The following is a 26,765-nucleotide window of genomic DNA, read 5'->3' as shown; positions in this document are numbered from 1 at the left end:
CATGTCTCACATCCAGGTCATCTTGATGGAAGAGTTGCATCAGATACCTCTGTCCCTGTGGCTTTGCAGGGTATAGTCCCCCTCCTGTGTTCACAGGCTGGTGTTGAGTGTCAGGCTTTTCCAGGCTCACAGCGCAAGCTGTTGGTGGATCTACCATTCTGGGGTCTGGAGGACAGTGGCCCTCTTCTAACAGCTCCACTAGGCAGTGGCCCAGTAGGGACTTGGTATGGGGGCTCTGACCCCACATTTCCCTTCCATACTTCCCTAACAAACAGAGGTTCTCCTTGAGGGCCCTGCCCCTGCAGCAACCTTCTCCCTAGGCATCCATGCATTTCCATATAGCCTCTGAAATCTAGGAGAGATTCTCAAACCTCAGTTCTTGACTTCTGTACACCCACAGGCTCAACACCACATGGAAGCTGCCAAGGCTTGGGACTTCCGCCTTATGAAGCCACAGCATGAGCTGTACCTTGGCCCTTTTTAGTCACAGCTGGAGTGGCTGAGACACAAGGCACCAAGTCCCTAGACTGCACACAGCAGAGGGACCCTGGGCCCAGCCCATGAAACCATTTTTTCCTCCTAAACCTCTGGGCCTGTGATGGGAGGGGCTGCCATGAAGACCTCTGACATGCCTTGGAGTCGTTTTCCCCATCCTGTTGGTGATTAACATTTGGCTCCTGGCTACTTATGCAAATTTCTGCAGCCAGCTTGAATTTCTCTTCAGAAATTGGGATTTTATTTTCTATTGCATTGTCAGGCTGCAAATTCTCCAAACTTGTATGCTTTGTTTTCCTTTTAAAAGTGAATGCCTTTAACAGCACCCAAGTCACGTCTTGAATACTTTGCTGCTTAGACATTGCTTCTGCCATACACTCTAAGTCTTATCTCTCAATTTCAAAGTTCCACAGATTTCTAGGGAAGGGGCAAAATGCCACCAGTCTCTTTGCTAAAACATAACAATAGTCACCTTTGCTTCAGTTCCCAACAAGCTCCTCATCTCCATCTGAGACCACCGCAGCCTGGATTTCATTGTCCATATCATCAGCAGCATTTTGGTCAAAGCCATTCAACAAGTCTCTAGGGAGTTCCAAACCGTCGTACATTTTCCTTTCTTCTTCTCAGCCCTCCAAACTGTTCCAACCTCTGCCTGTTAACCAGTTCCAAAGTCACTTCCACATTTTCAGGTATGTTTTCAGCAGCATCCCACTCTACTGGTAACAATTTACTATATTAATCCATTTTCACACTGCTGATAAAGACACACCTGAGACTGGGAAGAAGAGGAGGTTTAATGGACTTACAGTTCCACATGACTGGGGAGGCCTAACAATCATGTCAGAAGGCCAGGGGAAGCAAGTCATATCTTACATGGACGTCAGTTGGCAAAGAGAGAGCTTGTGCAGGGAAACTACCCCTTATAGAACCATCAGATCTCATGAGACTTATTCACTATCACGAGAACAGCATGGGAAAAATCTGCCCCCATGACTCAATTACCTCCCACCAGGTCCCTCCCACAACACGTGGGGATTCAAGATGGGATTTGAGTGGGGACGCAGCCAAACCATATCATGGAGCAAGCACAAATGCCATGTGAAACCTGCTATTCTTCCGCAGACACTTGGATCCAACTAGAATCAGCTTCAAAAGAATGGCATAGATTTGAAAAAGGGCAGCAGTCAGCCTTGGGACATGAGAACATGCGGAGTGAACTGACCTTGAGTGACAGGGACCACAGGGGGATGTCTGGGGCTGACTTTTGAATGCGGGTCCTGTTTCAGCATGTACTGTTGTGAAAGCCCCCTTTCTGTCCCACAGAACCACCTTGGGCTCGATTCCCTCCACCCTAATGTAGCTCTGTTCTTTATCTGTGTGTCTACTTCAAGTTGGACTCAAAAATAGAGCAATCATATGACATTATGTTGGAGGTTAAAAGTGACAGCAGGCTTCATGTTGCATACAAATGTTGGTGGCCATCACAAAATCCTATGGTAATCACTTTCATAAAGTGAGCAGGAAATAGCAAGTTAGTAGTAGGCTGCTTCAGCAGGAGTCATTTCAAATATATTGTCACCTAAGGTATAACTTCCCAAAGATGGAAGGAAATAAAACCACTGAGTCTGCCCTCCTTATTCACCTACAGCCACCAAAGTAATTACAGTTTTTAAAACTCTACTCATAGTTCATTACTTTCATATCTAAAGTTAAGAGATCTAAAAGATCCCCCACATCCCCACTTAGCAGTCATCACTAAGGTGAAAGAAAGCCACCATTATCAGCGTGGTCTCTCTTATCAGCAGTTTAGACAGTATTACAGTTTTCCCATCTGACTCACATCTAAATGACTTGCATCTAAAATGTTTTTCCTTCATTTTCCTTCTGTAAAGAGCTTATTTAAACTCTAATACCATTGCTTTTCAAAAATTTCTAAAGAAAGAAGCATCTTGGAACAATGTATCAACTTCTGCATCAACTTTTATTTTATATAATAATTTTAGATAATTTTTTAAAGGCAGATGTGTGTTTACTTTGAGAAGTAAAAATGTTAACATTGAAACTGAAAGCCTGTTTCAGTTTTAAGGTACTTAATTGCCTTACAGCATATAATAAACCGAGGCCATCTTGTCCTTCAACTAATGGAGGGAGTGATAAAGAGATAGGAGCCCAGGACCCTATTCATTCCAGTTTTCCTTTGTACTTGGTTTACTTTGGCACCGTGCCTCATGTGTATTTTACACTTCTTTACATTTTGTACATCCCTGTATGACAAATACTTGTCAAACAAAAACTAAACAGATTTATAACCCCTTAACTTGAAATGAGCCAAAATTGAACTGCCAAAACTTTATGACTTCATTTTCTTTCATAGTTTTCCACTACATTCGCTCAAACAGACAAACCCCACTTGAGGTCAAGCAGAGGTCATTTCACTTTCATTACTAAAATATAATTTACAATATGCCAGACCTAAACAAGTTTAGCCTAAAGGGTTTGTATAATGTAAACCATCTGTTCCTCAACAATACAGCTAATTTCCTGCCATCACTGTACAGTCTACTGACTGCTTCTTTAAGGGTTTTTATGATTTTTTAACTAGTTCAGGATTTATGTAAAATTTGAAAATGAGTCTATAGTTAGGACTCATTTGTACCAAGTAACTTGAGCACCTTAAAAATGCAAATCACTGTGGAAATTGTTCCCCCGAAACCAAGCTAGGAGCATTTTTTTCTGGGCACTTCTTTGCTGGGCTGCACAGGTGTCTGAAGGGAAGATTTTTGTGGACTCTGCCATTTTAAATGCTTTCCATGCTTCTTTGCAAAGCAAGCCCCTCAAATTTAGTTTTCAGTAGCTCTAGTAAATGATTCCTTGGAGAAGACTTGGGATTATATGCTATATGTCCCACTGGGTGTTGGGGAGATAGGGCAAGATATACCTTGGGGTAAAATCTACTTTCTTTCATGTGTGAACAGGGAGAAAAAACAATTATAATTCTATAGAGTGACCACATCCTGAAGGCCAACCCCCTATCCCTGCAAGGTGGCAGGCCTCAGGCTGAGTCTCCAGAGACATTTGGCTTCAAGCTGGGATTGCTGGCCAGCAGGCTTCTCCGGTTTCAAACAGAATGCTGTGGCCCCACACAGAGACCCTTGGAGTTGCAAGTGGCTCTTTCTGCTCTCCTAAACATTCTTCATACTTTCTTTAGCCCCTTTCTCCATCTGTAAAATGGCAACAGGAAGAGTTCTTTTTCCAAAGGCAAATATATGAGAACACATTTGCTTACCTCAGTGGAGGGGAATGTAGCTAGCCTTCTTAGCCATGAAGCCCCAAGGCCATTGTGTAGTGCTCGTGCCAAGGTCCTGTCCACCTCTTCCTCTTTTCCCACCTCCAGAAGTTTGGCTGGCTTGCTTCCTTTTTCCATCTGCTACCATCCACTGTTCCACATGAGTTCTTGTTGCCTTCACCTTCATTCACATCTCAGAGGAGCCAGCCACAGGCCACTCAACTTCTCACCCACCCTCAAGCTCCAAAACAAATTATCTGTCATTTTTAAAGGATGATTTTCTTTTTAACTAACAACCACAGGAGAACAGAGAAAGATTAACAGGAAGAAATTTAAACACTCTGGAACTACTTAAGGCTTAAATGGATCTAAATCATTTGCATTACTTTACTTCCTGGATGACATTCCTAATAAGGATAATAAGAATGATTTAAAGAGCACTTATTAGGTAGGAATTACTTTCATATGCCGTTGTATTTAATCCCTACTGCAACAGTGCAAGATAGTATATTATTTCATAGATATGGAAACAGGTTCAGAAAAGAAATTCACCCAAGGTCATTGATTAATATATAAGACCTATCCCACCGGATCGTGGTGTTAAATAAGTTAATATTTGCTAAGTGCTTAAAACAGTATCTGGCACAAAGTTCTATGTAAGTATTAACTATTATTAATAGAAAGCAGTGGATTCAAAATGCAAACCCAGATTTATAGGAGTCCAAAGCTCATTTGGTTTGAATTACACCATACTGCCTGTGGATTTGTTTCAAGCAGTGAGGGAGGAGAGGATATTGGGTTTCTAACTCCTCATTATACCAGTCTAATATTCCATGAGTTTACTTCCTAATTCCCATTTTCTACAAAGAAGTTTTGGTACTCAGTCCCCTAACCTCTATCTCCAAGAGCCTAGAGGTCTTGTTTAGGTCAAAAAGTAAGTGATATCTACTATGCCATTCAAGGGACCGTCACCTCAAATGGATTTATTTACATCATTAGGAAAAGTTCTGATGGAAATCCCCAATCTTAACAGCATGCAGGAAAAAATCACCTTGGGTTACTCTTGCCAGCAAAAGTAAAATCATCCGAGTGCTACAAGACAAAAAAGGAGTACTGGTTCAACTGGTTACCTTTCTCATCACTCACACCTTGCCCTCTCAAAGGAACTCCACTAGCTCCCATGAGAATATAGACCCTGAAAGAAAAAGGAAAAATGGTGGATGGACTTGTAATTGCAAAGGATATTATCTAATTCAGTGAGATGGGAAGATTCACCTGTTTTTTAAAAAATTTATTTAATTTTGAGCATTGGTAATATATTCACCTGGTTCAAAAATGTTAAAGCATAAAGAAGCATGCAGTATAAAATCGCTTACCTCTGTCCCCCTTTTCCTAGTTTCTACTTCCATACCCCCAATAATCACTGCTCTCTGTTTCCCAAGTATCCTTTCATAGTTTCTTTAGGTTTATACAAATAAATATATTTCACGTGTTCTTTTTCTCCTTCTCTCTTACACAAAAGCAGCACCCAGCATTAACTGTTCTGTTGCTTTTTATTTTTAGCTGAGCAAAAGGATTTTGCAGATCTTTCCATACCAGTACATAGAAAACATCCTCATTCTTTTTTACAAATGTAAAATATTCTGTTTACTAGCTCCACCATAAGTGATTTAATATGTTCTCCATGGGAACATGGAGGTCATTTATAATCTTTTGCTATTACAAATAATACTATATTGAATAGAACTAGATCAATAAGCTTTAATTTACTAAAAGCTTAAAGCAACACATTACCATTACTTTCAACACAAGCAAATTTTCTAAAATGCATTTCCAAATATAGACCTCAGAAGAATCTGCTTTGATGAACAAATAAGACCAATTTATAATGAGACAGATTATTTGTGTAGAATTAATGTTCCAAAATCCCCCATCCAAATGTGTCCTTTTAAGTGAGTATTTTCCTGCCAGTTTATTTACACTTAACAATTAGGTTAGTGGGCATTTTGCCCTGGAAAATATCAGCCTAGAACAAATCTAATCATCATGAATTCTAAATTAGTAGGGTTTGGATAAGAGAATTATTTTTTTTTTTTACCAAATTTTCGAAACCGTTGATTTAAACTTTGTACAGAGAACTCTGGATTTCATATATATTTCAACATGGTCAGTTTCAATTAGAATTTTCAGGGTAGTATTCTTTTAAAACAAAATAAGAATTTAAAGGATGGGGATTATTTGAAAAATCAGTTTTATGTAAAATGCATTGTTTTTATTACTTTCTAAAAATGAAACATCAGACTAAATTTGGGATAAATTTGAAAATAGTAAAAACATATGACATTATAGACATTTGCTTGCCAAGATCAAATGTCATGATTCAATACTTTTTTTCATTGTGAGCTAGATGCCTTTACCTGTCTGTGTTAAGGTCAAGTAATAAACAACCTACTTGCTTAGCCCTGGGAATATACATTGGTATGAAGGGCAGTGCTTCCAATAAGATTTCCCTTGAAATCTGGTTGTGAGGACAAAATGCATGCATAAAAAGAACAGAAACATCACGTTGATAATAATAACAAAAAGTTAAATTGAACTTAGCATGGACCAGACATAGGTCTGAGTACTTTATAAACATTAACTCATAGGTCTGAGTACTTTACAAATATGAACTCATTAAAAATTTGCAATAACATGGTAAGTACAATTATTATCATCTCATTTTATAGATGAAGGAATTGAGGCACAAAGTTAAATGTATCCGGGGTCACACAGCTGGTAAGTGGAGAAGGCAGGATTCCAATTCAGACCGTCTGGCTATAGAGGCCACGTGTGTAATCAGCCACCACACTGCTTTGTGTCTGTGGCGGCATTCACAGTAAAGGCAAAAGAGTCTAGCAAAGAAATGACCTTAGTGGTCAGGCAAGGTTTTGGGGGAAGTGGGGCCTGAAACAGGCTTTTTAGAAAAGAAAGGATTTCAGACCTTCCCATCTCTACAGTGAGTAGGTTTCTCTGACTTTTAGCACAATATTCTAAGAATGACAGAATATTGGAGGAACAAAAGTATTGGGCAAGAATGTAAATGGTTTCAGGAGTGGATATTGAGTAAACCTATTTAACTAAAGTGATGCTATCACATAGAGAAGTAGCAAGAGATTAATTCAGGAATGCGAGTTAGGACCAGATTACAAATGCTCTAAGTACCAGGCTGTAGCCCCTACAGTAGTGCTTCTGACACCCTGATCTTCACAGAAATCACGGGGGTCTTGTTAAATGCACATGCTGACTCAATAGGTCTGAGATGGACCCAAGAGTCTGCATTTGCAGTAAGTTTGGGTGATGCTGATGGTGCTGGTCCTCAGACCACAGTTTGAGTATCAAGACTCTAGGCAGCAGCAAGAAACCATTTTGGGGCTGAGTTGAGGGAAAGGGATAGGAAGTGATGGAAAGTTGTCTATGGCACCTCCTCTGAGTTGCAGCCAACAATTTAAAGGATATATAGACCTACAATATTTTATTTAATTTGTTTATAGAAATTTTTTTTCTATATGCCCCATTCCTCCTTTCTGATGTGAAGCTATCTTGCCTGAAGAAATGTTTTAAACCACCTTATTCCTCTCTTTCATACAGAGCAAGGCTAAAGAGCTGCCTCTTTCTGCTGTACGTTTTATGGAAGAACTGGGTGAGTGTGCCTTTGGAAAAATCTATAAAGGCCATCTCTATCTCCCAGGCATGGACCATGCTCAGCTGGTTGCTATCAAGACCTTGAAAGACTATAACAACCCCCAGCAATGGACAGAATTTCAACAAGAAGCCTCTCTAATGGCAGAACTGCACCACCCCAATATCGTCTGCCTTCTAGGTGCCGTCACTCAGGAACAACCTGTGTGCATGCTTTTTGAGTATATGAATCAGGGAGATCTCCATGAGTTCCTCATCATGCGATCCCCACACTCTGACGTTGGCTGCAGCAGTGATGAAGACGGGACTGTGAAGTCCAGCCTGGACCATGGAGATTTTCTGCACATTGCAATTCAGATTGCAGCCGGCATGGAATACCTGTCTAGTCACTTCTTTGTGCACAAGGACCTTGCAGCTCGCAATATTTTAATCGGAGAGCAGCTTCATGTAAAGATTTCAGACTTGGGGCTTTCCAGAGAAATTTACTCCGCTGATTACTACAGGATCCAGAGTAAGTCCTTGCTGCCCATTCGCTGGATGCCCCCTGAAGCCATCATGTATGGCAAATTCTCTTCTGATTCAGATATCTGGTCCTTTGGGGTTGTCTTGTGGGAGATTTTCAGTTTTGGACTCCAGCCATATTACGGATTCAGTAACCAGGAAGTGATTGAGATGGTGAGAAAACGGCAGCTCTTACCATGCTCTGAAGACTGCCCACCCAGAATGTACAGCCTCATGACAGAGTGCTGGAATGAGATTCCTTCCAGGAGACCAAGATTTAAAGATATTCATGTCCGGCTTCGGTCCTGGGAGGGACTCTCAAGTCACACCAGCTCTACTACTCCTTCTGGGGGAAATGCCACCACACAGACAACCTCCCTCAGTGCCAGCCCAGTGAGTAATCTCAGTAACCCCAGATATCCTAATTACATGTTTCCAAGCCAGGGTATTACACCACAGGGCCAGATTGCTGGTTTCATCGGCCCGCCAATACCTCAGAATCAGCGATTCATTCCCATCAATGGATACCCAATACCTCCTGGATATGCAGCGTTTCCAGCTGCCCACTATCAGCCAACAGGTCCTCCCAGAGTGATTCAGCACTGCCCACCTCCCAAGAGTCGGTCTCCAAGCAGTGCCAGTGGGTCGACTAGCACTGGCCATGTGACTAGCTTGCCCTCATCAGGATCCAATCAGGAAGCAAATATTCCTTTACTACCACACATGTCAATTCCAAATCATCCTGGTGGAATGGGTATCACCGTTTTTGGCAACAAATCTCAAAAACCCTACAAAATTGACTCAAAGCAGCCATCTTTGCTAGGAGACTCCAATATTCATGGACACACCGAATCTATTATTTCTGCAGAACTGTAAAATGTAAATGTGGTATACAAGACAAACTAGACAGCCGCAGAAAAGATTTATATTCAAATGTTTTTATTAAAGTAAGGTTCTCATTTAGCAGACATCACAACAAGTATCTTCTGTGAAGTTTGACTGTGTCTTACCAAGCAGGACAGACACTAACCAGAAAACAAAAAAAAAAATGAAAACATTGTGGGATATTCACTCCATTGGAGTGCATGACATGGCATTGGGACTGGAACATGTGGTTTCAAATACTGAAAACTGCAAACCAGTGAAGAGGAAAAGAACCTTGTGATTAAATATAAAACCAAAAGTCAAATGGTGCTTTGTGTTTTAGCCTTCAGTCACCACGACTGGTCTCTCCCCCAAATGTATATATACCATAGCATTTGTCTACCTGCTGTCTTTTCTTCAGGACAGATATTCAGGAATTATATTGATTCAGTTAAGACTCTGTGCATGTTCTTATGGAAATGATGTTCAGAATCAATGAAGAAGCTTCAAGCCAAATTTGAAACCCTGGAGGGAAATGAGCCATAACACAAGTATAACGAACCCTGAAGCCTTCTACTTCATTGGGCTTCTTTGGGAAGGTGTAGAATGGGCCTTTTTGTGAATCCTCCTGTGATCCTGAGGGTCTTTCCCACAGCTTCTCACAGCATATTTACACAGCCCTTGAAATAACACAGGGCATCAGACCATAAGAAGGCTAGATGTGGATGCTAGAATTGATTGTTGCTGGATTAGGAATGAGGCACCAAAGGAAGCACAGGCAGGAAAATGGCACCACAGCCTAGATCAGCATCTGTGGGATCCCCAAAGGAGTTTTCTGGAACCAGTAACACTGAAAAATAAGTCTGTGGCTACAGATGAGCACAGTCACCCCTTGCAACTCCCTGTTTACAAGTTGTCCGAAGCGTTGCGGTGCTTATGGTCAATGGACTCTAGGGAAGTAGGAAACTCCATGATGATACCAATGTCTAGTAATTTTAGTTTCTCTCCCTTTTTTTCTGTGCTGGAAATGTTCACAGCTTTGATTCCAGCCCCCAAAATTGTAACAATTTATTCATACAGTTAGTTGGAATCCAAGGGCAATGAATTCTATTTTGCAAAATATGATGGTCTTCCTACAAAACAAGTACTGAGTTCTCATTTCAAAAGTTACCAAGAACTGAATTCTTTAGCAAACAGAAACAACATGATCATTTTTGCCTTAGTGGGATGTTTCACATGTGCATCTCATGGCATTTACCTGCCAACCATCTTTGCCAAGTTTAGAATTCTTATGGGTTTCAAGTTCTATATAGAAAGAATTTTATTTTTGATTATTCTCTTGTTAAAAAAAAAAAAAACTTCTTTATTCTAAGAACAATGTCAAAGTTTCATTTTTATTTTAAAAGTATAGGAGACTTGTAAAGAGACTTACAGGATATAAAAGTAATTCCTGGAAATGATATTTGATGAGGAGAATATAAGATAATTAAAAACACATTGATATTTTCATTTTTTTAATACAACTAGCATGAGAAATCAAGAAAATATGTTTACCAAAATGCATTGCAATTTTCCCAAACCTGAGTCTTCAGATAACAAACATGAACTTACAGGTACTGTGAACTCAAAGAATTGGCTATATTCAGATTTCTGGAGATAAATTAAGACATATTTTTGTGGCATAAATAAGCTGATTCAGAAGTTACATTTCTTAACTTTAGGTAGAGGAGAATATTTGTATCCTTTTGTTGCTATGCAACTGTTTAATGATAAAACTTCAAACCACAATTTTGTATATCATATGACAATCAGTCATTGTCCAAGAATATTTATTATTTTAAGAACACAATTTCAGTGAATCTGAGTTTTTCTAGGAGTCCCTTAAAGGGAAATTAGCATTCCATGAGCCAGTAAAATACCTACTCTGGTAAAACATTATTATGGTTAAAAAGTAAATTCAAGTTAGTTTTTTATAAAGAACTATAGCATTTATTTTAAACATTTTATAATAACTAAAAACATTAAGGCGAGCAAATGAAATTTCAAAACCACTTGTAATAATGTATTTTATAATCGCACTGTGATACTATATAACACAGTCTCTTTTGTATCAAAATAGTATTTTTTTCACAAACTAAAAAATATCTTTTCCTTTGTTGACAATGTTTTGTAAGATGACTTTATTTTCAGATCTTTTTCTCTTTTTTTGCACAAAACTATGCTTATGGTTTGTGTCACAGAAGTGAAAATATATCTTTGCATTTTTATATCTGGTCTGTTTTTCTTGTTTCCTTTGTTTTTAACTTGATATAGATTTTCTTCAAATATATAATGGCAATTTTCAGGTATCTCACCCTACCATATCTTTCCTTATTTTCACTGCATGCATTTAATCACTGTATTACTTAATGTTTGATTTGTTATTATGGGCATTTCAAATAGAGAAGCATTGAATTATAATGACAAAAAGGCTATTTTATATTAAGGATATATGCATTTGTATTTCACACACCAGAGATTATATTAAACACTGATTATTTTATGCTGCTGTTTATTAAAAATGTTTAAAATATTATTTTCTTAATATTGCTGTCAGAGGTATTTGGGAAATTTTAAAATTTACATTTCATAGAAAGAGGAATCACAATTCCTATTTGCTGTTATTTCATTAATTTTTTTTTTTCAGTAGGCTTTTAAAACAGACTTGGACATTCTTTTGCTAACAACCATAGGTAGAGAGGTGAATCCTAGTGATTTCATAACTGAATACTATCCACCTATATATGGCAAGCTTTGAATTTTTTTTTGGTGGGGGGAAGAGAGAAAAAAAGAAAGAGAAAGAAAAAAAAGGAAGAAAGAAAAGAATGAGAGAGAGAAAGAAAGAGGAAGAGAAAGAGAGAGAGAGAACAGGAGTCTTGCTTTATTGCCCAGGCTAGAATGCAGTCTAAAAATGGGCATTGAAAACCTCTTTTATGCCAATAATTGTGCTTAACAATGGACACAAGAAGGAATAAGGGAGGAAAATAACAAATAAGCAGCCAACCAATATTTCATTTAAACCTGTTAAATGCTATGCAATTACTGAGGAGTCATTTACTTCCAGTTATGTAGTCACTTTTAGAGTAGGTGTGATGTGGTAGTGATAAGAATGTATGTTTTGTGGATTTGGAGTGGAGAATTCTATAAATGTTTCTTTAGTTTACTTGTTCCAGGTCTGAGTTCAAGTCCTGAATATCCTTGTTAATTTTCTGTCTCGTTGATCTAATATTGACAATGTGATGTTAAAGTCTCCCACTATTGTTGTGTGGGAGTCTAAGTCTCTTTATAAGTCATTAAGAACTTGCCTTATGTATCTGGGTGTTCCTGTATTGGGTGTGCATATATTTAGGATCATTAGTTCTTCTTGTTGCATTGATCCTTTTACCATTGTGTAATGACCTTCTTTGCCTCTTTTGATCTTTGTTGCTTTAAAGTATATTGTATCAGAAGCTAGGATTGCAACTACTGCTTTTTTTTTACTCTCCATTTGGTTGGTAAATCTTCCTCCATCCGTTTGTTTTGAGTCTTTGTGTATCCTTGCATGTGAGATGGGTCTGGATGCAGCATACCGATGGGTTTTGGCTTTTTGTCCAATTTGCCTGTCTGTGTCTTTTGATTGGGGCATTTAGTCGATTTATAGGATTAATAATAATATATGTGAGTTTAATACTGCCATTTGATGCTAGCTGGCTGTTTTGCCCATTAATTGATGTGGATTCTTCATTATGTTGATGCTCTTTACCTTTTGGTATATTTTTGGAATGGCTGATACTGGTTGTTCCTTTCTATGTGTAGTGCTTCTTTCAGAAGCTCTTGTAAAGCAGGCCTGGTGGTGAGGAAATCTCTGAGTACTTGCTTGTTCACAAAAGATTTTATTTTTCCTTCACTTATGAAGCTTAGTTTGGCTGGATATGAAATTCTGGGTTGAAAGTTTTTTTCTTTAAGTATGTTGAATATTGGCCCCCACTCTCTTCTGGCTTGTAGGGTTTTTGCTGAGAGATCTGCTGTGAGTCTGATAGGCTTCCCTTTGTGGGTAACCTGACCTTTCTCTCTGGCTGCCCTTAGCATTTTCTCCTTCATTTCAACCCTGGTGAATCTGAAAATTATGTGCCTTGGGGTTGCTCTTCTTGAGGAATATCTTTGTGATGTTCTCTGTATTACCTGGAGTCGAATATTGGCCTGCCTTGTTAGGTTGGGAAAGTTTTCCTGAATAAGATCCTAAAGAATATTTTCCAACTTGGATTCATTCTCTTCATCAAATTCAGGTACACCTATGTAGATTAAGTCTTTTCACATAGTCCCATATTTCTTGGAGACTTTGCTCATTCCTTTTTACCCTTTTTTCTCTAATCTTGTCTTCTCGTTTCATTTCATTGAGTTTGTCTTTGACATCTGATATCCTTTCTTCTGCTTGATCAATTCAACGGTTAAAACTTGTGCATACTTCGCAAAGTTCTCGTATTGTGTTTTTCAGCTCCATTAATTCACTTATATTCCTCTCTAAATTGTCTATTCTCATTAGCATTTCCTCAAACCTTTTTTCAAGGTTCTCAGTTTCTTTGCATTGGGTTAGAACATGTTCTTTTAGCTTACAGAAGTTTCTTATTATCCACCTTCTGAAGCCTGATTCTGACAATTCATCACACTCATTCTCTATCAGGCCTTGTTCCCTTGCTTATGAGGAGCTGCAATCCCCTGAAGGAGGAGAGGCATTCTGGTTTCAGATGTTTTCAGCCTTTTTGTGCTGGTTTCTTCCCATCTTTGTGGATTTATCCACCTGTCGTCTTTGTAATTGCTGACTTTCAGAATGGGTCTCTGAGTGGACATCCAGCTTGTTGGTGGTGATGTTATTTCTGTTTCTTTGTTTTCCTTCTGCGGATGCCCCTCCCGCACAGAGCTGGACCTTTCCGGGTTCAGCTGTGTTTGCTATGAAAATCTCAACCGTCAGCATTTCCAATTGCTGTTTATTTGTGGGGGTGGGACCAGACAAGCCTGATCACCTGGCTCCCCACCTCGGAGCCCCTTTTTTTTCTTTTCCTAATTGAATGGTCGATTCTCTGCCAGGTGCCCCAGTCACCTGCCCAAAAGGCGCTGGGATCTATGCAATTTCCTGTGCGGCGACCATGCCAGCTGAAACAGTGGCACTGAGATTCGTGGCGCTTTTCTGCCCAGGAATCTCCCGGTCTGGCTCCCTGGTTTCAGTCCCCCTTTAAATCAGCTGAATGGGCGACTCTGCCTTCCCGGAGCTCCAAACACCAACTAAGAGGGCACCCAGTCCTGCATACTCCGCAGTGAGAACTGCTGCACCGGGACACTGGCAAAATAGCGGCGCTGGCCAAAAGAGTCGTGCTGGTGACCCAAGGGGCTCCTCCGCCTGGTCCGTAGGCAACAAAAATTTGTCTGGACGTCTGGCGTTCACTCAGTCCCTGCACCTTCACTGGGAGCTGCAATCCTGAGCTGCTGCTAGTCGGCCATCTTGGATCTCTCTCCCAGCTTTGAATTTTTAAAATCAAAATAATATATTGAACAGTTACAACCAATGAAATGTAAAAAAATTTTTGATTTTAAGAATACAGTTGCCTCATTTTCTGTCTTGATGTTTCCACATAACCTTAGATATCAAAAATCATCTCTTTGGACTCTAAAGAAAAATAGTCTATGTACATCTTATTATGTCCAACTTAGCTTCCTACCATACTGATAAAATAGATGTGGCCATTTAATTGTCACAACTTATCTTTATGACCTTACTTGCCCAAAAGAAAGAGTTCCTCACCTGGCAATTAATACACACTGTCAAGGAAAATGAATACCATTATGAAAGTTCAAAGAACTTGTCCATTTCTGCTATTTAAAATAGAAGTACAATAAAACTTCCAGTGCCTTATCCATCTGTTTTAGGTACAACTCTTGTCACCACCTCAACAATCAAACTCAATAAAGCAATCCCTTCACATGGCAGTGAGGTCTGTGTCAGGCGGGGTTTCTCCCTCTCACCTGAATTCCTCAGCCTGCCCTTCACTCCCATTTCCTTCTTATGTCTCCCACACTCTTGATTCTCCCACCATCCCCAATCCCTTCAACACTGAGATTCCCTTAATTCCCTCATCACCAACATCTGCAAACTCCTAGCATCACCTTCCCATAATGCCTGCTACAATACTGAATAAAGAGGAACTCTTTTTATCTACCCATCTTCAAAGATGATGACCTAGCCCAGTAGTTCTCAAAGTGTGGCTCCCAGGCAAAGAAACGGCAGCACCCTGGAACTGGTTAGAAATACAAATTATCGGCTGGGTGTGGTGGCTCACATGTGTAATCCCAACACTTTGGGAGGCCAAGGCAGGCAGATCATGAAGGCAAGAGATCGAAACCATCCTGGCCAACATGGTGAGACCCCATCTCTACTAAAAGAATACAAAAATTAGCTGGGCGTAGTGGGGCACGCCTGTAATCCCAGCTATTCGGGAGGCTGAAGCGGGAGAATTGCTTGAACCTGGGATGCAGAAGTTGCAGTGAGCTGCGATCATGCCACTGAACTCCAGCCTGGTGACAGAGCGAGACTCCATCTCAAATTAAAAAATAAACAAGAAAGAAATGCAAATTACCAAGGCCCGTTTTGAAATCCTAAATCAAGGGATCCAAGGGAGGTGCTGGGGTGAAGTGCATCTTCTTAATTTAGACAGCATTTTTTTCAGCCAGTAGCTCAAATACTAGAGAGGAAATTCTAGGGGTGAGACCCAGAAATTTGAGTTTTAACAAGCACTCGTGATTCTGATATACTCTAAAGATCAAGAACTGATCTAATTTAAAGGCATGCGGTGGAAGATCACTACATTCTTAGTAATGTGTATATAGGCATTTAATAACATGTTAGCCCTTTTATTCCCCTTCAAAGAAAATCAAGTTTTGTTTTACTTTAAAATTCAGCACAAAAAGCTGTGTTAGCCATTTGACAATTAGCTATATTTTTTGAAGTTGTTCCCTTGGATAGAAAACTGACAACATCTCATCTTTGTGATGAAGATATTCCTCATCCAGTTCACCTGAGACCTAAATTCTTGGCTAGTGGCCACGTTTTCCTTCATATGGACAAGCTCAGAGAAGTTGGTCTCTTAGTACACGTTTTTTTGACCCTCGAACTGATGATTAACAACAAAAAAAAAAATCCCTTCTATGTTGCAACTTAAGGTCAAGGATAGGCTGGTCTTTGGGAGGAGGGACAGGCCCAGCTCTAGTAAGCATCAAGCAGGAAGCTGCTGCAGGGGCTCCCCTCCCTCCCTTGCACTTCCTGTGATGCCCTGAGCCAGCTGGCTGGATGCAGACACCTGTGGCTTGTTCTGTTTTCCTTGACCAGCTGTAGTCCATCATCAGTCCCTGGCTGGCCAGGAGTGCTCCTCTGCTCCGGCTTTGCTGTCCTCTGCCTTTAAAGGGCTGAAAGCTCTGAGGAAAGATGGAAAGAGGGATCCAAGGGAGGTGCTGGGGTGCAGTTCCTACTCTTCTTAACTTATACACCAATAGCTCTAATGCTAAAGAAGAAGTGCTGGATTAGAGGAGAAGGAACAAGGGAGCACACACAAGAAAGGGCTTTTGCAGCCAAAATATGACTGCACTGAAATTTGTTACCATAAATGCCAACAGTATTAGGACACTGTTAGTTCAAGAAAGGGAGAGACTTACAAACCATCAGAGCACTCAAGGTCAATGTAATCCTCTGAGAAATTAGGCTGGGAAGGCTTAAAAATATAGACATATAGAGGGAGAAGATCTGCTGATGTATTTATGACTAGTTAAATCTTAAGCAAGTATGAATTGTTTACTCACAAACGAGTACCATAACATTTGCTGACCAGGCTTGGCAAGATACCTTCCCAAATGACTGTGTTAGTAAATACAGTCATGTATCACTTAACAAAAGGGATACATTCTGAGAAATGTCCTTAGGTGATTTCGTCACTGTGCAAACATTACAGTGTACAATTACACAGACTTAGATGGTACAGCCTACTACACACCTAGGCTATATAGAGTATGGCCTCCTGCTCCCAAGCTACAAACCTGTACAGCATGTTATGGTACTGAATACTATAGGCAGTTGTAATACAATGGCAAGTATTTGTGAATCTAAGCCCTTATCATGAATGGAGCTTGTAAGACTGGAAGTTGCTCTGGGTGAGTCAGTGAGTGGTGAGTGAATGTGAAGGCCTAGGACATTATTGTACACTGCTGTCAACTTTATAAACACTGTACATTTAAATTGCACTAAATTTATTTAAAAATTCTTCAATCATAAATTAACCTTTTTATTTATGAACTTTTTTTAACTTTTTGACTCTTGTAATAACACTTAGCTTCAAACACGTACAGCTGTGCAAAAATATTTTCTTTATATCTTTATATGCTTCTTTCTATTTTTAATTTTTTAAATTTACTTTTTAAACTTTTTTGTTAAAGACTGAGACACAGAGACTAGCCTAGGCCTGCACAGGATTAGGATCATCAGTATTACTGTCTTCCACCCCCACAGCTTGTCCCACTGGAAGGTCTTCCGGGACAACAGCACACGTGGAGCCGTCATCTCCTATGACAGCAGTGCCTTCTGGAATACCTCCCGAAGGATCTGCCTGAGGCTGTTTACAGTTAACTTTTTTTTAGTAAGTAGAAGGAGTACAATATAAAATAAAAATCAAAAGTATAGTACGGCAAGTACCTAAGCCACTAACGTTGTTTATTTTCAGGTATTACGTACTGTACGTAATTGGATATTCTATACTTTTATGCAGCTGGCAGCACAGTACATTTGTTTACACCAGCATCACCACAAACGTGAGTAATACATCGCACTCACAATGTTATGATGGCTATGACATCATGAGGTGATAGGAATTTTTCAGCTCCATGAGTATCTTTTGGGACCACTGTTTTAAATGTGGCCTGTTGTTGACTGGAATGTCATTATGTTATGTGTTACTGAACTGAATTCTTATCTAATAATGCTTAAGAGAAAGGCCCTTTAAAATGCTTCTCTTTAAAATTAGATGGGATGTTACTTACACTTTGAAAAAGGACAATATCTTGACATCCTGAAATAAAGATAATTCAGAGAATATTCAATTTGAAGGAAAGCAGTTTTAAACGTCAGTCTTCATGGACTTGTGCTTCCAACTGTAAATCCAAACATACGCAAAACAACAGAACTACATACATAAAGCCATAGATTAATGCTTAAGCTCTGCCCAGCCTTACAGGAACATGGACCTTGCATCAAAAATAGGTCCAGGACAGACCCCATCCTGTGGCAGGTGCTCCTTACCTACTGCAATCCTTGGGCATTAGAAAAAAATTAGTCAGTTATCATTTGGGCCTATTTTAATACAATTCCCTGAAAGGCTTCTTTTGGGTCTACACTCATTAAAATCACTTAAAAGGGACTGAAACTCCCCAAGGGCATAATCTAGGTAGTTTACCAAGAGTCAGTCTCATAAGACTAAAACTAATATTCAGAAAAAATGACAGTTTAGGATTTATTTTTCTTTCCAGAGTTCACTGGGAATTGATTTTAAGCTATGGATTTCAAACTGATCCATTCCAAATTGGCCAGTATTGACTGTATTGGTCAGCTTGGCTGCGGTAATAAACAACTCCAAGATCTCAGTGGCTTGCTTTTCAAGAGCAAATGTTTATTTCTCACTCATGTCCATCAGCAGAAGTAGGTCTGCTGCAGTGGTCCTGCTTCCAGGTCTCTGAAGGACAAAGTGTTCTCATGGCAGAGGGAAACGGCAAGAGGCAGAACTGAAACACAATCACTCAAAAACTTCTGTCCAGACAAGCCAGATGTCACATCCTCTCAGTCAACACAAATTCTGAGGCCAAACCTGAATGCAGGACATGGACGTATCTCCACCTGCTGAGAGGTACAGCGAGTTGCATAGTCATAAGCAGGAATATAAAATCTTCTTGCAGGGAAGGAAGTGAAGAGTTGGGAACAATAATACAATCCGCCATGCAGCTAAATAGCTGAGTGAATAGGGAATACACCTATGTAGCAAACCCAGGTGTAAGGGAAATGGCCTTGCTTTAGTCAGGAGTAGGCTGAGGCAGGCTTCAGGTTTCTTCCTGCCCAAGCAAGACATTTGGGAGGCTTGTGAGAAATGCCTGGTGTGTGCTCAGGCATACCCTAAATGGAGGCAGCTGCCCAGTGTTACACAACAAGTGATGATAGGGCGAGTGCCCTTTACTAGATAGATGGCAAGTAGACTACATCAGGTCACTGCCGAAGTCACAAGGGTATACGCATGTGCTGGTAGCTGTGGACGTGGCCACAAGCCTGTTGTTCACCTACCCTTGCAGGGTGGCTGACCAACCGCACACCATCCCGGCTCTGCAGCACTTACGCGCCCTGGACGGTCACCCTCTAGCTGTTGAGAGTAATAGGGGAACACATTTCACTGCACAACAGGTACAAAAACGGCCGTAACAAATAGACATAAAGTGGGGATTCCATGTACCATATAACCTGCAAGCTGTGGATATGATTGAGTGGTATAACAGGCTCTTAAGGAAGGGGTTACACTTACATGTGATGCCCCTGTCTTTGCAGGGCTGGAGTTCCAGGCTGGACCTGGTACTTCAAACCTTGAATGAATAGCCATGGAAAGGTGGCCTGGCCCTGGTGGAGGCTTTCTTACAGTGGGCTGCCATCCCCAACCAGTTGCAGATAAATATACCAAGGATGACCTCCTCCAACCAGGTATGGGGACAAATGGTAACCTGTTGTTACCAGCCCCAATGTCTCTGAAGGCAGAGGAACAGAAAACCTGGCTGTGGGCATGGTCCCTCCAAGCCCACACTGCTGGTGGTTGGACATCGTAGCTCCCTGGGGGCAGGGGATACAATATGACTTGCATGTCACTCCTTGTGTATTTAATACATGGCCGCGCAGTTGACTGTTTGTAGGGGAATGGCCAAGGAAAGAACCCTCCTCCAGGGAATATATGTATTGCCCGTGTGACGTATTTTGAGTTCCCCCATGACTTTGGCACGGATACAGGATTCAAAAGAACCATGGGGAGCTGAGAAGTGTGGTACCATCACCCAGGACAAAAGCCCTTGGTGGCTGCATTGTTATCCAGGGATGAAAGGTTAGCCTGTATTTTGCCTGAGGGATGTGATTTACCTCTGTTAATACCTGTCCCTGCTCTATCATTCCAACTGAATGTTAACATGCTCCAAATGCGCCGCAGACTGGACCCATACCTACGCTGAGGTGACCAATGTTTCCAACTGTTGGATCTGCGCTGCTTTTCCAGCAGCAGCTGCAGATAGCTTGCCTTGGCAACTACATTCAGCGTCTGCAGAGAACTAGACATGCCTGGAGACTTAGAGTCCCATGGCTAATGCCAGGAATGCAATGCAGCAAGCTTTGGACAAAGGACACCACAAGACCCACGGTGTACCCACCCCCTGGCTGGCCCATAGCGTTTATGATGGGTGGGGCTGGATAGTGGGGGAACATGTAGTACCCCCAGCCCAGGCACTGCAGTGTATAGAGCAACACTGGGGTCACACTACTGTGGGATGGGTACCTGTCATGGCCTGTATAGACATAACACATGTCACCCACTCAAGCTATGGTGGGAATCCCTGGGCTCTGGCCTATGCTGGGCCCTAATAGTCATAAACAGCATAACTAGGATGATAGTAGTGAACTGTTGCTCTCCGTATTGTTGTTGTGGTTTGTGGATTCAGGACTCCGTCCTATGGGCATGTGTCCCTGCCCAGGAGATGCCCTCAGCCTAGGGGATGGAGTGTAAGGGAAATGGCTGCACTTTAGTTAGGAGTAGGTTGAGGCAGCCTTCTGGTGCAGCATGACTCAGTGGGTTTGTAGCACAGGTGCACAACCCTGCACATTATGTAATCACACCACATGAAGCATAATAGCTGATCACCCATGTGAGCTTGTGCTTGGCTCAGAGCGACTATTGTCTGTAAAATGTAGAATTACCCTGCTAATGCTGTACATACAGCTCACTTGTGCCCAGAGAGAGAGTAAAGCTATGTGAAAACTGTCTATGATTCCTCAACTGTTTTTCCAGCTACCCATCACTTGCCCACCGATTTCCCTTGGACCCCAGTTAGAACCTGACACCAGCAACCCATATGCTTTTCTTTCCTCAAATTCATGGCAGACATCACTAATTGGTTCTCTTCTCAACTGAACTCAGATTCAGCCTTAAAATTTTTAATATACTTGCCTGTACAACCTACCACTCAGAAATGGCACTAGAAATAAAACTTGTTAGCCATCCCTGCACTGGGGTGATAGTTGTCAAACCAGGTTATTATCACGATTGTCTGGGGGGAACCTAAAAATTATATTTTCTTAGGACCATTCCAAAATGTACCAGAAAAGATACTTTAAAAATCTCCTATAAATCCGTGAGACATAGCATATAGCACTGTAATCTCTAGTTCCTTTTTCCTGGGACTTGCACAAAAAGAATGTGAGCATACAGCATGTATTTTTCAACTGCACTGGCAGATGAGCTAACTGACCTTGAGCAAGTAAGGCAATCTCTATTTCCTTGTGCATCAAATGATATAAATATAGCATTTATACTATTCTGAACACCAAGGGTTCTGATGTCAGATTGTCTAGCTTAAATCTCCCCTTCACCCCTTGGTAACCATGTGAACTCATATAAGTTACTGAACTGCAGTTTCTTCACCTGAAAAAGTATCTATTTTGTAGAATTGTTATGAGATTTGAACAAGATAATTCATGTAATCTGAATAAGAAGAGCACCTGCCATGAAGTCCTCAAAAAACACAGTCTATATAATTTTATCATTTTTTCTGTAATATTTATTTCTCAGCATTTGTATGAGCATTTAATGAGAATATATGTGAGTATATGAAAAGCATCTGGGCACATAGTAGGTGCTCAAAGAGTGGTAAGATTGTTATTATTCAATATGTTTTAAACAATTTTTACCAAGGGATACATTATTTTCTAATATGGTAAACAGAGCACCAAACATTCCATTTACTTATTCATGCATATGCCATCACAAAGAACACCCAGAGGACTGGTGCCAAGGAGGTTGGGGGTGGGCTTAGCCAGCCGCTCAATAATTTCTATCATCTCCCTTCAGACAACCCCTAATAAATATACACTAAGTAAAAACAGCTTCAAGACACATCCATCCCTAAACCATATGTCATCCCTTAAACCCCTCTTCCAAGCCTATTACCACCTCAAAGTCTCTCCATCATCCAATTCCATAATTACCCTTGGGGGCAACTGGAAGCACTATAAAAAGGTATATTAAACTGATATATAGGAAAGGAGCCTAGAATAATTACATCTTTTAAACACCGGTATACATATACTGATTGAGTCACAATTGCACTTAGATGTTATTGAATGCAGTATCACTCAACAATTGAAATTCTCATATGGGGAAATGAATGGAGAGCTGATTTTTCTGAAACAGTGCATGTAAAGTACGCAAGCAGGCATTGCTTTCCTTCATCACAGACACCTCCAGAATCATCTCCTAACACAATTCTGAGCAAGACTTTTTTATAATTTTGATTATGGGCTTTGGGCACCAGCCTGCCATGGAAATCAAATTGGCTGCCTTTAAACACCAAGCTCCCAAAACAAGTAAACAGCCCTTGCTGACTTGTTCACATAATTCCCACCCTGAAAGGGTCCTTGATGCCCAAGCTAGTCACTGCCAGTTTGCCAAGAACTGTCCCAGTTTTAGCACTGAAAAGTTCTTTGTCTCAAGCAAACCAAGTCTGTTGGTCACCCTAGCTAAAGCAGAAGCAGCGAAGTAAAAGCCAGTAAGTATTGATTCTAAATTCCTCCCTATAAACACAAATACAGATACAAATAGTGACTGAGTAGCCCTGGCCCATCAGGTGCCTTACAGAGAAAGACCTAATTATTTTGTAATTAACATACTTCTGAAATGTGGGGGAGTATACAACTCCAACTTTAAAAAGAGGAACCAAGCATTTCTTGAACCAAGTCTTTTATAAGCTAAAATAAAATTTTTAAATGAGAAATTTCAGGAATTCAAGTCACTTAACTATGCTGCCCACCTCTTTCTTCCTGTTTGATCTTTGAAGATTAGCATTCAGTATTTTTCGTGACATTTATATTGAGGAAGGAATATAAGATTATTAAAAGCAGAGAAACCCAATATTGGGAACTCACATCAAAAGGTCTTCAAGACAAAGAAGAGATCATAGGATTTGAAACCAGAGTTACTAGAAGCATGTGTGCTGCACTTCGTTTTCTAGTTAACAGCATAACCTACGTCAAAATATGATTTAAAACACTTCTCACAGCTGAGTTGACATTTGGCAATCCCGAGCCTTCTTTTGCTCTGGAGGATGGGGGTTCAAATCCACAGGACGTTAGCACTTTGCACTGCTACATATTTCTGGTGGAGGAGGAAAATAGTCTTTTAGTTTAAGTAAAACGAAACCATCTGTTTGAGTCCTGAGGAAAAGAATTATTTTTACAAAGCAGGGAGAGGATGCCTGCTTGTTAAAGCTAGAGTCAGCCTCAGTAATGTTGCAAAAGGAAAATAGTTACACTGTCAGTTGCCTTGCCTTGCTCAACTGAGATGAAGAAAATGTGCACTTGAGCCTTACTTTGGTCTTCATTTTTCAGTATTCCATACCCACACTTACCTCTTTACCTTGTCTAAAGTCTTCTGCTAATATCTATAAACTAGTTTCAAGTTCTTTTCACAATAAATCAGGGTAAACCCAGCTTGGTCAGTGAATGACCTTTTGCCACATAACTTGTCTTGATCAGCAGCTATGCCTTCTAAACAAGAAGTTGTATTAGTTACCTATTGCTGCATAACAAAATACCCCAAACTTGGTATCTTAAAACAACATCCATTTATTAGCCTATAGTTCTGTCAGTCTGGTCTGAGCACGGCTTGACTACATTCTCTGTGCAGGGCCTTACAAGGTATTGGCTAGGTTCTGCTGTGATCTGGAATTCAGGTCCTTTTCCCAGCTCGTGTGATTGTGGCAAAATTCAGTTCCTTGGAATTCTAGGACTAAGGCCCCAATTCTCTTGCTGGCTGTCAGCTAGTGGTCACTGTCAGCTCTTGGAGGCTACCAACATTCCTTGCCATGTGTCCCCTTCCATTTCCAAAGCTGCCAACAGAGAATCTCCCTTACACAGAAACCCTCTCATGCTTTGAGTCACTAACTTCAGGAAGGGCCTAGTCCCATTTAAGGGCTCACTTGATTAGGTCAGGCTTACCCAGAATAATCTCCCTTTCTTCAAGTCCAGTGTGTCATATAACTTAATCACAGCAGTAAAATCCATCATCTTCACAGTCTGAGGATTGAATATGGAGTAGGGAACCTGGAAGTCATTTTAGAATCTTGCCTACCATAAAAATCCAATGCAAGACTTCTCTTTTCAAACATATAGATCTTTTTTAGGGGGAAAAACTGGGAGAGAAGGTCCGAGAAAGCATGTAGTGTACTTAATTAAATTTTCTTTCCCTTAAAGGTACAAAAATATTAAAAATTAACATTTAAAAATTTTTTTATAAATAATAATAGTTGGTATTTTCTGAGCTACATACAGAGTACTACAAGTATATTCATAAGTTGCAGAGGTCAAACTCAGTTCTCAAGGGATTTACACTCTAAAAGAGAAGATAGGACACACAGTTAACAGATATATATATAGGCACTATTTTTTTTTAAGTTTTCAGACTTTATTTCATAGCCATCGACACAGAAATGTACTGGAGTTAGCAACACGGTGCCCAGCTTCCCTGCTGCCTGCTTTATCTGCTCCGTCTCCTAAGAGGACTGAGCTGGGGCTGGGGCTGGGGCTGGGGATGGGATGGGGCATTGCAGGTGAAGGCATTTCTGGCTTTGGAGCTATCCCTGCTGCCCCTGCACCTGCCCCTTGACCTTGGTCAGACACTAGTTGGCCCCTAGTCATTCTGAGACGAGGACAACCATCACTGACACTGGAGGGAGGGTTTGCAGTGAGGCAGCCCTCAGTCGCTCTCAGTCGAGATGGGAAGGATGAGACCCACCACTCCAGGGGCTAAATCAACACATGAAGAACACGGCTGGTGGCCAAGCCCAGATACCCAAGCAGGCAGCAGAGGTCAGCCCCATCCCACAGTGGGCTCCTCTTGAGGAGTCCTCACAGGGCCTGGGGTGTGGCAAAGGGACACAGCCACATCCAGGGCGCCTGGGCAGGGCCAGCTGAGAGTCAAGGCACCCAGACTGGTCCTGGTCTGGCCTCTGTTCCCCAGTAGCCTGGGGCTGGCGCAGGCAGCATAGGAGGGACATAGAGCTGCCCAGCAGTAACATTGTTTCTAAGTCACAGTACTGGCACAGGGGGCCCAGGCAGGGCCAGGCCCTGAGTTTCAGCCAGCCTGGGAGAAGGCCAGCCATGGATGGGCACTATTTTATACAGCAGTGGTCTGGCTTTCTTGGGTTTACATTTTCACAGCAGGTAGAAATGCAGCCAGAATGGTTAAAAAAAAAAAACAGCTGGACAAAAATAATCCACAACTATTGAGAGTAGCAATAATTTACTGAAGAAGGCCAGAGAGCTCACTTGTTAGAACGTGAGATATTTGTGAGGCAGGGTAGTTCAATGGCTAAAAGTATGCACTCAGGTTTGCATCCTGGCTCTGTTGCATTCCAGCTGTGTAACCTTGGGCAAATCATCTAGTGTCTCTGTGCTTCAGTTTTCCTCATCCGTAAATTAGAATCCTAAGAGAACCTACCTTACAGAGTTATTTGTGAGGATAAAATTAATTCCCACAGAGCACTTGGAACAGCATACTCAGCACATGGGAAGTGTAGGTGTTGGCTATTACTTACTCTATGCCAGGTGGGACTGAGTCATTGGCAGGCATTATAGTTTTTAATCTTCATAATGATCCTGCAAAGCATTACTATTGGCCACAAACTACAGATGAGAACATTGTAGGTATAGGGAAGCTAAGTAATTTCTTCATGACTGTCTTCATAGGTTAATAAGACACAGGTTTGCCAGAACAGAACCCAGGTCTGCCTTGAAAGCACATTTTATTTACCAACAGACTAATAAATTAAAGCAGTGGAAAGACTGCAGATGGGGATTTATTTTCCCAATTGTGTTGGTTTATCTAACCCACAACCAAACACAATGAAGCTGATGAACAAGGCAGAGAAAGACAGGGCTCAGGAGTGAGAAGGCACAAGAAGATCATGACAGCAATGATATCATGTATATGAAAAGTTTACTAAAACTAACATTTGTTGTAATAAATGGAAGGTGATTCCATGCAGAGAAAATATTTTCAGATGGGCCTCTCCTTATGAATTTTCAATTTCGAGTGACTCAGATGGCTGAACAGCTGATGCTATTAGTCTTCAGCTCCTACTGCTATAGTATTAATTGTAGGAGGCAAACCTAGCCAGTTGCTACACAGATGCTAGATGCTAGGTACACACACACACACACACACACACACACACACACACACACACACACACACGCAGGCACAGGATAAACTGTGCTATGATTGTGCCAAGGCACTCCAGCCTGAGTGACAGAGGAAAACTCTCTTAAAAAAGGGGGAAGGAGGCTGGGCGTGGTGGCTCATGCCTGTAATCCCAGCACTTTGGGAGGCCGAGGTGGGCGGATTACGAGGTCGAGAGATCGAGACCATCCTGGCCAACGTGGTGAAACCCCATCTCTACTAAAAAATACAAAAAAAAAATAAGCTGGGTGTGGTGGCATGTGCCTGTGGTCCCAGCTACTCAGGAGGCTGAGGTGGAAGAATCGCTTGAATCCAGGAGGCAGAGGTTGCAGTGAGCCGAGATTGTGTCACTGCACTCC

At 41.0% G+C, this 26,765-nt stretch overlaps 1 protein-coding gene across 1 annotated transcript in view; it reads left to right on the top strand.

Annotated features, from left to right (window-relative positions):
• Positions 1-11,402, top strand: part of ROR1 (receptor tyrosine kinase like orphan receptor 1) — a 403,384-nt gene extending 391,982 nt beyond the window's left edge. The window contains exon 9 of the mRNA XM_032296748.1: positions 7,412-11,402. Coding sequence (XP_032152639.1) covers positions 7,412-8,839 — 1,428 coding nt within the window. The 3' untranslated portion in view covers positions 8,840-11,402. The remainder of the gene's footprint in view (positions 1-7,411) is intronic.
• Positions 11,403-26,765: the final 15,363 nt, after the last annotated feature.

The sequence above is a fragment of the Sapajus apella genome, unplaced genomic scaffold, assembly GCF_009761245.1.
Source record: "Sapajus apella isolate SASKATOON/1434 unplaced genomic scaffold, GSC_monkey_1.0 scaffold36, whole genome shotgun sequence".
NCBI classification, from domain to species: domain Eukaryota; kingdom Metazoa; phylum Chordata; class Mammalia; order Primates; family Cebidae; genus Sapajus; species Sapajus apella.
This window is presented reverse-complemented; position numbering and strand designations above follow the sequence as displayed.